The 13,089-nt window shown below is 44.1% G+C and overlaps 1 protein-coding gene across 1 annotated transcript in view; it reads right to left on the reverse strand.

Annotated features, from left to right (window-relative positions):
• Positions 1-13,089, reverse strand: part of si:dkey-175m17.7 (uncharacterized) — a 57,784-nt gene that overhangs the window by 34,868 nt on the left and 9,827 nt on the right. The window contains exons 2-4 of the mRNA XM_056284214.1: positions 8,085-10,207; positions 6,042-6,347; positions 5,087-5,346 (exon numbers count right to left, since the gene is read on the reverse strand). Coding sequence (XP_056140189.1) covers positions 5,087-5,346; positions 6,042-6,347; positions 8,085-10,191 — 2,673 coding nt within the window. The 5' untranslated portion in view covers positions 10,192-10,207. The remainder of the gene's footprint in view (positions 1-5,086; positions 5,347-6,041; positions 6,348-8,084; positions 10,208-13,089) is intronic.

Raw genomic sequence — 13,089 nt, forward strand, 5'->3', positions numbered from 1 at the left:
AACTCCAAAGCTGAAGTAAAGGTTCGAGGTAAACAATGAAATATGGCATGTTGACCCATATTTACTGAGGTCTAAGAGGAGTAAGAGAATAATACTGCAATGTTAAGCGCAGCTCAAGATCCTTATCTTTGCTTACATGACTGGAAGATGCCACACCGTCCCGACAGGGGTTTGCCTCTGATACAAAACCAAAACTTAAAGATATATGTGCATACCTAGTTCTGTGTACACACGGTGAACTAAAATGACCGTAGAAAAATATATAGCTTATATAAAAGTCACACAGTATCTGGGAAATAAATCCCGGAAGCATAATTCAGACGCTATCAACTTGCAAAATCATGGCAGGGATACACCATTGGAGGACCAAACTATACAAGGCTCAACCGAAGGCATTTTTGTTTTTTGTTTAGAAATTTCTTGCAGGGCGATTTTGCTCAAATTAATTTATTCAAATCTGAAAAAGGGGCACTTTATTTAACCTCAATCCTGCAATTCCTAACCTCAAGTCTAAAACTTCATGTCCAAACTCATACACCGATTTCTCCAGTTTTACAAAGCATTTAGGGTCGGTGTTAGTCATATCAGAACCAAAATTCCCTCTCTTTTCTTTTGGAATTTCCCCCCTTTTTTCTCCCCAGTTGTACCCGGCCAATTACCCCACTATCAAGAGCCGTTCCAGTTTCAGCTCCACCCACTCTGCTGAGCTGGGAGGGCTGCAAACTACCACAAGCCTCCTCCGATACATGTGGAGTCGCCAGCCGCTTCTTTTCACCTGACAGTGAGGAGTTTCGCCAGGGGGATGTACCACATGGGAGGATCATGCTATTCCCCCCAGTTCCCCTCCCCCCTGAAAAGAGGCCCCAACCGACCAGAGGAGGTGCTAGTGCAGCGACCAGGACACATACCCACATCCGACTTCTCACCAGCAGACATGGCCAATTGTGTCTGTAGGGACATCCGACCATGCTAGAAGCAACACGGGGATTCAAACCGGTGATCCTCATGTTGGCAGGCAACGGAATAGACCACTACACTACCCAGACACCCCAGAATTCCCTCTTTAAACCTAACCTTATACGATCCTTAATGGTAAATATCTAATTGCACGGGCCTGCTGAGGGAGGGTAAATTGTACCTAAATTTCCCCATCAGACTGGGCAACCATTTTGGTTTCTGATTTGAATGAGCTGGATTTCTATGGCAGGTTTGCTTTGATGCAGGTTTTACTTCGATTCGGGATTGGGCTGTCAAACTTTTCAAAGTACTGGTTTGAAATTACAATCCTTCTCTCAAGTCACCTCCGTTGAAATTTTAAAGGAAAAAAAATCTTCTCAAAAGGATACGAGCGCTGACCCCCACTACACTGAAACTGCCCCTTTTCAGATTTTGGGCCCTGCCCCTGAGACAGCCTGTGCACGCCACTGATCAGCAGCTCAAGACTTCTGAAACACATCACAACTGACACCAATTACAAAGCAATGCTACAACATATAGATTAGTGTAAGAATCTCTTGTTTCTATTTAGTAAATGCACTAAAAGGTATTTTTGGGGCGGTCTAAAAGGAAGAGTATCTGATATTACGTGCATGGCGATGGTTTACAAATTTTGCAGTATAGTACTGCATTTCTTCACACTTCAAATGATCACTTCTCACATCAGCAAAGATTATTTCCATAATGTTTGGATTTAGGATACAATAGAGAGTCATGGTCCATTTTAAAATCCTGCAATTAAAAGCTGAATTAGTTGCATGTGTATTACATTGTCTACATGTGCATTGTGATTGCACAACCTTAGCTACAATTACAACTATTAAGTTGAACGTGAGCGTTCAAATAGTAGTAAACATGCTCAACCTACATAGATTTTAACCAATGCAAATTGTTTTGTAGGCATTAAGACTTACTTGTTGAATTGTTTGTGCCTTGAGGAGGGTTTGCGAACAGATCTCTCCAGATTGTAAAGTTTAAATCATGACTGATTAGAAGCTACAGCTTTGGCTGCAAATGATAATTTTCTAAAGATAATATACAGATTTACACATTGGAGAACATGTGGATGTTGTAATACGTTCATGCAATTTGCAACATATTCTACTCCAGGTCTGAATAATAACCGTAATACATGTAATATACATGTTGGCTAGAGGCTAGCCTGGCCGAGAACTTAACAATATGCAGGAAGAGTTCACAGTGAACCAGGTGACCATCAACGATCAAATCAATGCTTTTATATATATATAAAAAACAAAACGAAAAAAAAAAACCCCAAAAGACAAAAACAAACACCGAATGCATAGTTGTAAGAGAAACCAATGTTATGAACCAGTAAAGGCCAAGTTGAAGAAGAAAAAAAAGGGCAGAGGAAGAGTTAAGGTTAAGACTGAAAATGGCAACAGCTAAAACACTGATGGGCAACTTGAATCTACTGGGTACACAGACACACAACTTTAGATGCAGCCCAACTCTTTTTCTTTTCTTTTTTTTTAAGATAGACATGAATATAGTCCAATATAAACTATATATTGAGTAGTACTGAGTTTTTTTTCTTTTTTTTTTTAGGATTTTCAGAGTGATTAACGTAGTACTGAGACTCAAAAAGCGTCTCACGGCTACGCGACAACAGAACGGCGGGGTTACGGGCCTTCCTCTTGAACGGAAACGCGAGTGAGGAAGTGACGTTGTGTTGGACGCACGAGGACGTCTGCCACTGGTTTTCTTAATACAGGAACAACGTGGCTAAAAACGCTGTAGGAAGTCTGCGTAAAAGCGGCCTTCGATGAAAAACGGATGGGTATCGATACACAAAGAGAGACGAGACAGGTAAAGCTGTTCTCGACGCTAGTTAAACGCCGTTTTAAAATGACACGTAACTAAATAGGCATATGTTTGTAGTCGTGTGTAATAGATAACACAGGAAACTTTGATTTGGTGATAGCTGGATGGATTGGTAAAACCTTGTGTAATATTAGGTTATGACGGTGTCCAAGCCAGATAGGCAAAACGAGGTGTAAAGGAAGGTGTCTGCTCTTGCTCCGTCCTCTCCATTAACCGTCATTTCCATGTGCTCTCTCACCAGAAAGCCTCAAGCCTCTCACTTGGTTGTTGAAAAGGAAAAGCAAAACGCAGTCCGATCCAACAGGCAAGTCAAAGAATAATCTTTCCTGTGTTGTAGCCACAGATTGAATAGGGCACTCTTGGGATAGGTCTCATTGCATAAAGTACATTATAACAACAGAACAATACATGCCAACCAAAACACATAGACGACTCCATATAGTTCATATTACGTGTAACATAATACCTATTAACTCGTCCACTGTATCTATTCCCTTTAATGTGACTCAGTAGGTAGTCTACAGTTGCTTTATTCCAGTGTATTAATTTCTTTGTATGCACGTAATAAATTAATAAATTATTCTATGAAGAAATTGATATTAATAAACTAATTAAGAAATAAATATTAAGAAATGTTAATAATAACAAATAATAATTGATAAATAATAAAAAATTAATTAATTAATTAATAAAGGGGATTATAAAGTATATCAAAATCAAATCAAATCAAAAGCAAATAACTTGCAGGAAGTGAAGTCATTGTAGCAATTATACTGCGATGGCACTGATGAAAATCCTTACGCTGTTATATCCTTGAGAGTATTATCGTAAGAATATTATCCATAAGAGGGACCCTCTTGTCACTAACCGTAAAACAGCATTAACTCAAACTTAGAATAGTGCTCATTAGGTTGAGAGTTTAAGAATGGGGTCACTGTAAAGTGGACCTATTCTTAAAACTGGGTTTATTAATTTGGGTTATTAGGTTGTTAATTTTGACCACATTTGGGTTAAAGATGAAGTCCCATTGAATCTATCCATACATCCATTATCCAAGCCGATTATCCCAATTGGGGTCACGGGAAGCTGGAGCCTATCCCAGCAGTCATTGGGCGGCAGGCGGGGAGACACATGCACACCTAGGGACAATTTAGTACAGCCAATTCACCTGACCTACATGTCTGTGGACTGTGGGAGGAAACTGGAGCACCCGGAGGAAACCCACACAGACACGGGGAGAACATGCAAACTCCACACAGAGGACAACCTGGGACGACCCTCAAGGTTGGACAACCCCGGCGTTCGAACCCAAGACCTTCTTGCTGTGAGGCAACTGTGCTAACCACTGCGCCACCGTGCCACCCCCATTAAATCTAGAGGGATGTAAATTTCCAGTCTAGCGTCATCGTAGATTTAAGTCTTGCTTACGTCCTCACGTGGTCCATGCTGCTGTCTTGCACATTTTCCAGTTGAAACACACAAATCTTAACAAAATAAAGCAAAAAACAGAAAACAATGCCTGAGGTCTTTGTCAAAATTTCCTCATCCTAATGGCAATTTAGTACGATCGCTAAATGGAGGAAAACTATATCACGATAACTGACAGAAAACTGGCAAAACAACCAAGCTTACACTTGAATTTAAGGAAAATAAAGTGCATTGCAAAATCCTTTCTGGTGCTGCATGTGGCGGAGTTGTGCTATGGATGTGGCAGGATACTAATTGTCGATCTTGTCCATATGTTTGTGGCTTTATCTGCATGTGTTTGTGGGCGTGTCAATGGCAGCAATGTGTCACTGGATTTCGGTAACGCCTGTATCTGTAAACTATGGGACCAAAAAGGAAGAGGCATCAGACAATTAAGAGAAAAGATCTCTGAAAATGATAATATGCATCTAAAAAAAATTGGCACATATTTCTATCAACAGTGTAGTGGATGAAGATCGAGTTGTCTGGAATTATGTTGACTACTGACATAACTACGTACAAACAACCGAACCATCCAGTCATTTGTCTTGGGTTTCACAGTAATGAAAGTGCGCTATATGTCTACTACACCATCCTTTTTCAGATCACAGTGTAGGATTTATGATCAAATTTTCCCCTCAGTTTTTTTTTTGCACTTCTTCTGGATTATCTTTCTGTTGTTGATGCAACATTAATGTCATGTTAGTCCTTTCCTTTGAACAGTGGATGGCTTCCTTTTTCTTTTCCCTTGACCCCCTTTAAAGTCTCTTCTTCAGACCTGTGTCTCCAGGCCACTAAGCTTAGGCATTAAGATACGAGGGGTGACCCCAGAGTTGAGATCCCTCTCAAACTCTAAAAGTTGGCCCATGAAGTTGAGATTTGGGGAAACAACAGGACGACGGCTCCGCACATATTTGTAGGCATCTGTCATAGTCATGAGGGTGTGCTTCATAAGGTATGCGATAACAATGGTTGCAGAACGAGACACGCCTGCCTGGCAGTGCACCAACACCCCTTTTCCACTCTGATGTGCCTCCTCTGCAGAAGAGAGAGAAAAACATTGATGATGACATTAAAATTTGTCTTGACATTTCACCTGAATTAAAAAAAAAAAATTAGATGGGGATAAATATAACCTGCCTCTTTTTCTTTTCCTTTTTTTGGCTCCCCCCCCCTTTTTTTTTCCCTCCCCAACTGTACTTGGCCAATTACCCCACTCTTCTGAGCTGTCTCGGTCGCTGCTTCACCCCCTTCTGCCGATCTGGGGAGGCCTGCAGACTACCACATGCCTCCTCCGATACATGTGGAGCCACCAGCAGCTTCTTTTCACCTGACAGTGAGGAGTTTCGCCACGGGGGCGTAGCACGTGGGAGGATCACGCATTCCCCACAGTTCTCCCTCCCCCTTGAACAGGCACCCTGACCGACCAGAGTAGGCGCTAGTGCAGCGACGAGGACACATACCCACATCTGGCTTCCCACCCGCAGACATGGCCAATTGTGTCTGTAGGGACACCCGACCATGCTGGAGGTAACACGGGGATTCGAACTGGAGATCCCCGTGTTGGTAGGCAGTGGAATATACCACTACGCCACCCGGACGCCCATAACCTGCCCCTTTTCAACATTACCTGTTTAGCGACAGAGCTCCTGCACATTTTTATGAACTATACATACAGTCACGGCACACAGGAAACACTTGCACTGATTTGGAAACTCTTTCGTGATCCTCACCAATGAACTCAAAGACCTCCTCAAAATACTGGCGCAGGTTTTGCTTGCTGTTATCGGTAGCTGGCAGCCTCTTGTACCGCACTAGTCCGGAGTTGACGTGGTAAAGGGGAAGGTGTGTGGTCACATTGACCACGTAGCCAATGTTGAGGTGCAGCAGCAGGTCCAGGTCCTGGGCGTCTCTCTCATTTCCCAGAAACAGGAAGGGCAGGATAGGGCTGACCACTGCATTCTCTGCATCAGGAGTCATCATACTCTCATCAGACAGAGACGCAGGCAATGAAGAGGAGAGTGGCAAAGAAAGGTGCACTAGGAGAAGAAACAGACAAAATACATTAAAGGACAGTGTCATAAATTTTGTGAGGCCTGTCATATTTTAGTTAAGAGAGTTGACAGCCTCAGAGGGACATGAGACAAAAAGCATGAGAAATGAGATGTCAGAGATATTAGACATACTAATTGGGTGCAAGAAATAATTTGATCGGGTAGGGAATGGAAATGGGTAATTTCGCAGAATCACTGGAGCAGGAAAGACTCAGTTACAAACATCCATCCATCCATTATCCAAACCACTTGTCCTACACAGGGTCGCAGGAGCCTATCCCCGCAATCATTGGGCAGCAGACGGGGAGACACCCTGGACAGGCCGCCAGTCCATCACAGGGCTGACACACACACACATGCACACCTAGGGACAATTTAGTATGGTCGAATCACCTGACCTACATGTCTTTGGACTGTGGGAGGAAACCGGAGCACCCGGAGGAAACCCACACAGACACGGGGAGACATGCAAACTCCACACAGAGGACGACCTGGGACGACCCCCAAGGTTGGACTACCCCGGGGCTCGAACCCAGGACCTTTTGCTGTGAGGCGATCGCGCTAACCACTGCGCCACCGTGCCGCCCTCAGTTACAAACAGCAACTAGGAATTAGTACAAGAAAAAAAATTAGGTTTGGGGAAAGTTTCTTCCTAACACAACCCAGGAATAAGATTTTGTTCTTATTCAAGAATTTAGAAAATGTGCTTTACCAATCTTTTTAAGAATTGGGCTATAAACAGAAGTTACTTGCAATTAATACTCTGTAGGTACTTTGTTACAGTAAGTTCACAGCCTTCATTTTCCAGTAACTTAGTTTCCCCAATACTTTCCTGCTTGCCAAACGACCTCCACTCACACGCTATAAAGAGCAATCAATCTTCATGAACAGTGTGGTGTGCCTTCTAAATTGTTTACCAAATGTTAAAAAAAACCTGTCCCCAATCTACATTTTACCTATATTTTAGCATTATCTCACAGCAAAATCTGCTCCCTTGGTATGGTTAATGTTGCATAGCAATACCCTCTAATCACAGATAAGATTCTGCCTTCTTGAAGGGAAACAATCATGATTTTCAACATTACCTCTGTGTTGTAGGGCTAACCCTCCATTTGCAGCTGTAACACTGAGTAGTCGCCTGCCGAAATTGTTTGGCATTCAGCGGTGTTTGCTACCATTGCTATATGAAGCATTGTTATTTGCATTTTCTTAGCCTATTTTGATGTTGCCCACTGAAGGTAGTGGCAAACCAGGAAGTAAGGGTTTAGTTTTCACATTTCATGGATTTGTCTGCCAGTGATAATACTAGCCGTAACAAAAAATGCTCTCTCACAAGAGACATCATACAAGGGAAGATGGAGGGTAAACGAGGACATGGCCGCCCCAGGATGAAGTATACGGACAATCTAAAGGAATGGACAGGACACTGTATGGCTGAAATTTCACCGCCATAAGAGACAGGGACAGATGGGGCAATATCATCAGGCAGGCAGCGCGAGCAGCTAACGCCCACAAGGACGACACTGGATGAGTGAGTGAGTGATAATACCGCCGGACACTTTTCTGCAAAACTGCTCAGTATTGTGGCTGCTAACGAAGCATTATCCCTACAACATATAGATAATGTTGAACAGTGATGATTGTTTCAATTTAACATGATGTATACCACTTGAACATAATATACATATATCATAATATACATAATGTACATATACCACTTACCTCTACTGTTCTCCTCATCCTGCTCTCTGTTAAGGGAGTTTAGGACAAGGTGTAATGACTGGGCAGATGGAAGCGAATGACCTCCCTCTCTGTCTCTCTGTTTGGGTTTAGGTTTGATGAGTGTGTTGTGGGCTGATGGTGGAGGGGAAAAGGAAATCGGTGATGGGGGCGAAGGGGAGCGAGGAGATGGAGAGGAAGGATATGCTAGATCTCCATCTTGCTCTGTAGAATCTCCCATTCCCATCTCTCTATGTAAGAGTCTTTTCAGGGAATTTTGCCCCTCATCTCGCCTGGACCCTGACCCAGAACCAATAAAATCAAGAGCTGCTGTCTTGCCCTGCCGAAGTCTGCGTCGGCCTGCATGGTCTGTTAGCTGAGACTGTGTGAACTGCTGGAGGTTTTGGCAGTCCAAGAGGACAAGACCTGCTCCATTGCTACTATTCTGATCCTTGCTTACGCAAGTTTTTCCTACTCCGATTCCCAAACCGGCACAGTGGTTCTTTTGAGCTTTGGAGTGGTTAATCTTTTTGGCCAGTTCCTCAGGCCAGATTGTGCGCACACTGTAGTCATCATCGTCGGGTGGGAACACAGCCATTGGGTGAGCTGCTCCAATGCTTCTCCCAGGGTGTTTGCCTCGGCGGGGATTAAAAGTCACCACTATGGGGTCACTGCTGCAGTAACTGCAGGTGGAGCTGCCAGTCTGACTGGCTTTGGGACTGCAGCCTGTTACACAGCTCTGTAATGCTCGGAGAGGGGCTGAAGAAGACAGTGGGGTACAAGGCAGGCATCCCCCCACCAGTTTTTTACGAAAGATTGCTGGACTCTCGAAGGCTCCAGCCTCACCGGAGCAGGAGGCACAGCTGAGGGGTTTGAACGGATTTGCTCGGCAGTCAGACACAGTGCTGTTGGAGGAAGAGGTGTTGGAGGTGGAGACAGTGGAGAGGCAACCGCCTAAAGTTTTCAGGCCCATTGTTTTGGCTCCGCCGTTCACTGCTCCAACAGTGTGAACACAGGAAAATGACGAGGACGGACTTCCTCCACCACCTTGGCGACTCGTAGAGTGCCCTTTACATGCTCCGCATCGCACCAACTTCCAACACCCGCAGTTGAAGGGATGTGAGAAGTCTATGGTGCAGGTATGGTCAGGGCTTGGGAAAGCTCCACCATGGGAGGAGCAGGGGGAGAGAGGTAAACCATGAAGAATATGAGGGCGGTGATCCCTGCTACGGGACGCGTGGGACTGGTTGAGCTGCTGGAATGAGGAGGGAGCATGGGTAGGGTGGGAAAGTGGGGTCGAAGGGTAGTTGGAGTTTAGGATAGAGGCATGTGGCACAGGGACAGCATTGTGGTAACAGGGTGGGTTGTGAGGATTATGGTTTTGATGGACAGTTCCCAGTTTGGAATTCTTCCTGTTACCCACGGAGGGTAGCTCTTGGTCACTTCTGGGAACAAAGCTGGCAGTAACACCAGCTCTTTCCTTTTCCCTCTCCCGTCTGGCCTTACACTGTTGTGAATAGGCAGGGACAAACTGTAGATTCCCTCCTGGGTTGGCTGATAGCTGACTGTGATGGGGACTTTTCTGTGAATTTTGATCGGCTCCAGTGGGCCTCCCCGTCGTTCCGTATTTTCTTTCACCCAGTCCTTGATCTAAATGTAAAGAGATGTGTTTCCTTCTGCCACTTTTGATGCTGCTGCTGTGCCGTAACGAGTTACTGGATCCCCCAGCTTTTACACTTTTGTCCAATGATACCTTGATATCAATGGTATGTGTGTGCGAGGGCAGCCTGGGCGTGAGAGTCACTGTGCCGTTGCTGTGGCAGTGGCTAGGGATCTGTCTGACACCCACCGGGACGACAGCCTGGTCGCCCTTGAATTTCTGCTGGCGGGAAGATCTGCGCTTGCATTCCAGAGTCAGCAAGTTACAGGAGGGCGAGTAGGGGTAGGATTGAGGATGGTGAAGATGGGGAGGGTGGGGAATTTGTCCATTTGCGATGGTTGGTATTTGAGAGGGAGGCTGTGGGATGGTTTGTGGAGAGCCCTCACACAGGGCCAAGTTTTTAGGGTGCTGAATAACCACTATGCGCTCGTCAAGAGGGAGGGGAGGCATCTGGGTCTATGCGGAGCTGTGCATCAACGAGGGAGACAGAAACAGAAAGACAACAGTCAGATAATTACTGTGATTTCACTAACAACACATACATTTAGTGGGAAACACTTTCCATTACAAAAATACCACACATTGCACACATTGACACACATGCTGAAAAACACCTACACATAATATGTATACAGTCATAAAATACAGGGAACTTATGAGAGTTATGAACACTGTCACCTATTTTCTGTTAATACGTATTGTACACTGTGCTTACAAAAGTCAACAGGATAGCGGTTTATTCATTTTTGTACACATAATGTAAAGTGAAAGCCAAATTGATGTGAAATAACATATACAGTAACTAAGCTGGTCTACGTTTTACATATTTGTGTTGGTTCTGTTAAGATCTATCCAAAACACAGCACATTCAATTAACCAAAAGAGGACCAATGCTGCGTCTCTATTAACCACTGAGACATCAAACATTATTCGTTTCACCACATTTGCTAAAACTGAAAGGAAAAAAAAAATATGTAAGGATAATACCAAATACTGTGTAAGTTAAACAATTTGACTGGATGATGCTGTGACGAAAAGACATGAGAATGAACTGGAGCACGACTGCCACGGCAAAATCCATTCAAGTTATTCAACATACATGTTAAAGGCTATTATCCAACTTATGCCATGGCCGTTTGCGAAACACTGAAACAGTAAAAGATCGTTCATATTTTTGGGGTGTTTGGCATTCAAAAAACATTTTGCTCAGGATATGGCTAATCCCTGAAACGTTATCGCTCCCATTCTTCAATTGAGATTGTTCGGAAAATAAAATATCTCTTCAGTACTTGAATAGCCGGGAGGGAGACTGATCTTTTTTTCTAATCCCAGCACAGGTATTAGCCGTTAAGCTATTTTGCTATGCAGGACAACCAGGCAGGTAAATCTGTCTATCTTTGAGTTTGATATCTAAACTTTTCAAGCGCATAATTTTAGAATAGCGTCGAGGATGAAAGCAGTCATGGGTCTTTTATTCGACTGCTTCTTTTATTCATATAATATAATCTCCATGCAAGTAGCAACAGCCTTAAAAGCTGCTCGGTAACCAGCTGTCACTTAACTAGCAGCTCATCATACTAGTACTGTAAGTCTTGTAATTTAAATACTACTGGGACATCCCAAATACTGCAGGACTCAACACCAAACTATCCTACTGGCTCTATGTTGTGGCTGAAATATTAACTCACCAGAAAAGATTTAAGTTCACAAGCATAGGTTCATATTGCTGCCAAGCTCATAAAAAGAATTGCCAAATTAGTGACTTACACCGCAATGGCACACTACTTATTGAGAAGTGGACGGTTAACTGAAATTTAAGGAAACCTCACTTGTCAAAACAGATCAATATTGGGAATTCATGCCGGTCGTGGTGTACATCAGATTAATTGGGTATTATTATTTGACCCTCCGACCAATGAGAATTGAGCATTTCCCCAGGCCATGGTATAAAGAGAAATAAACCACACCAGAACAATGCGTCTCACTTGGACAGGGCCTCTCATCTTGGTACAACAAAAACCAAAGCTGGCTGCAACGAGTCAAAATACTGACCACCGTCTATGAAGGCACACGGTACTTACTATAGAAAACGTAAAAGGCAGTGCTATGCAGGCCGAAATCTTGAAATATAGTTTTAATTTTTTGGATTCCCCCCCCTTTTTTCCCCCTCCCCAATCATACCCGGCCAATTACCACACTCTTCCGAGCCATCCTGGTTGCTGCTCCACCCCCTCTGCCGCTCTCCCCCATCCGGGGATGGCTGCAGACTACCACATGCCTCCTCCGATACACATGGAGTTGCCAGCCGTTTCTTTTCACCTGACAGCGAGGAGTTTTGGCAGGGGGACATAGCACGTGGGAGGATTACGCTATTCACCCCAGTTCCCCCTCCACCCCGAACAGGTGCCCCAACCGACCAGAGGAGGCGCTAGTGCAGCAACCAGCGCTAGGCTTCCCACCTGCAGACACGGCCAATTGTGTCTGTAGGGACACCTGACCAAGCTGGAGGTAACACAGGGATTCGAACCAGCGATCCCCGTGTTGGTAGGCAACGGAATAGACCGCCACGCCACCCGGATACCCCATAATTTTAACATTTTGATCATTATTTTTTTAACGATTGCTTTGTACAACGACAGGTCGACAATCTAAAAACCTTATATTTACCAGAATCTTTCAACCTCAATTTCCATATTGCATTTGCTCACCTTAAGATGTGTATAGAGTATTGAATATTTTTGACACAGATAATCATTAAGTCTCACTGTATCCACTGAGAATCCCTCAGACAAGTGAGAGGCAAAAAACATTCAGGGGAAATAGGGGGAAATAGATACTGTAGACAACAGAGAGACTGGAGAATACAAAATAAAGGGACACATGATATGACAGGACACAGCAAGCCAGACCACAGGGGAGAACAAAACACGAAGGAAATACGCAGAGACATTTTCTGCTACCCCACACAACATAGATACCGACCGACTGAGAAAGCAAACCATGCTTGCGTTTCCACATGCTTATATCCACGCACAGATTCTGGTGATGGATTCCTCATCTTTTTTTCCCCCCCCTTTTTCAGCCTTGCCTGTGGTGGAGGGGGTGGGGGACACATTGACCCAGATTTATCATGGTAGAAGTCACTGTCAATCTGATCACTTTTTGCTCATGCATTGTCAACTGTGGGCACTGGGCAGGTCTGCCGGCCTTTTCCTTCTCTTAGTCACAGCCTTACAGCAGTCACCACGAGGGACATCGAACGCAACATATAAACATGCTAAGACGAAGTATTGCTATCAGCACTCACAGTAATCCCTAGTTAAATATACTGCTCTACGGAATAATAGG

Source organism: Lampris incognitus, chromosome 8 (genome assembly GCF_029633865.1).
Source record: "Lampris incognitus isolate fLamInc1 chromosome 8, fLamInc1.hap2, whole genome shotgun sequence".
NCBI classification, from domain to species: domain Eukaryota; kingdom Metazoa; phylum Chordata; class Actinopteri; order Lampriformes; family Lampridae; genus Lampris; species Lampris incognitus.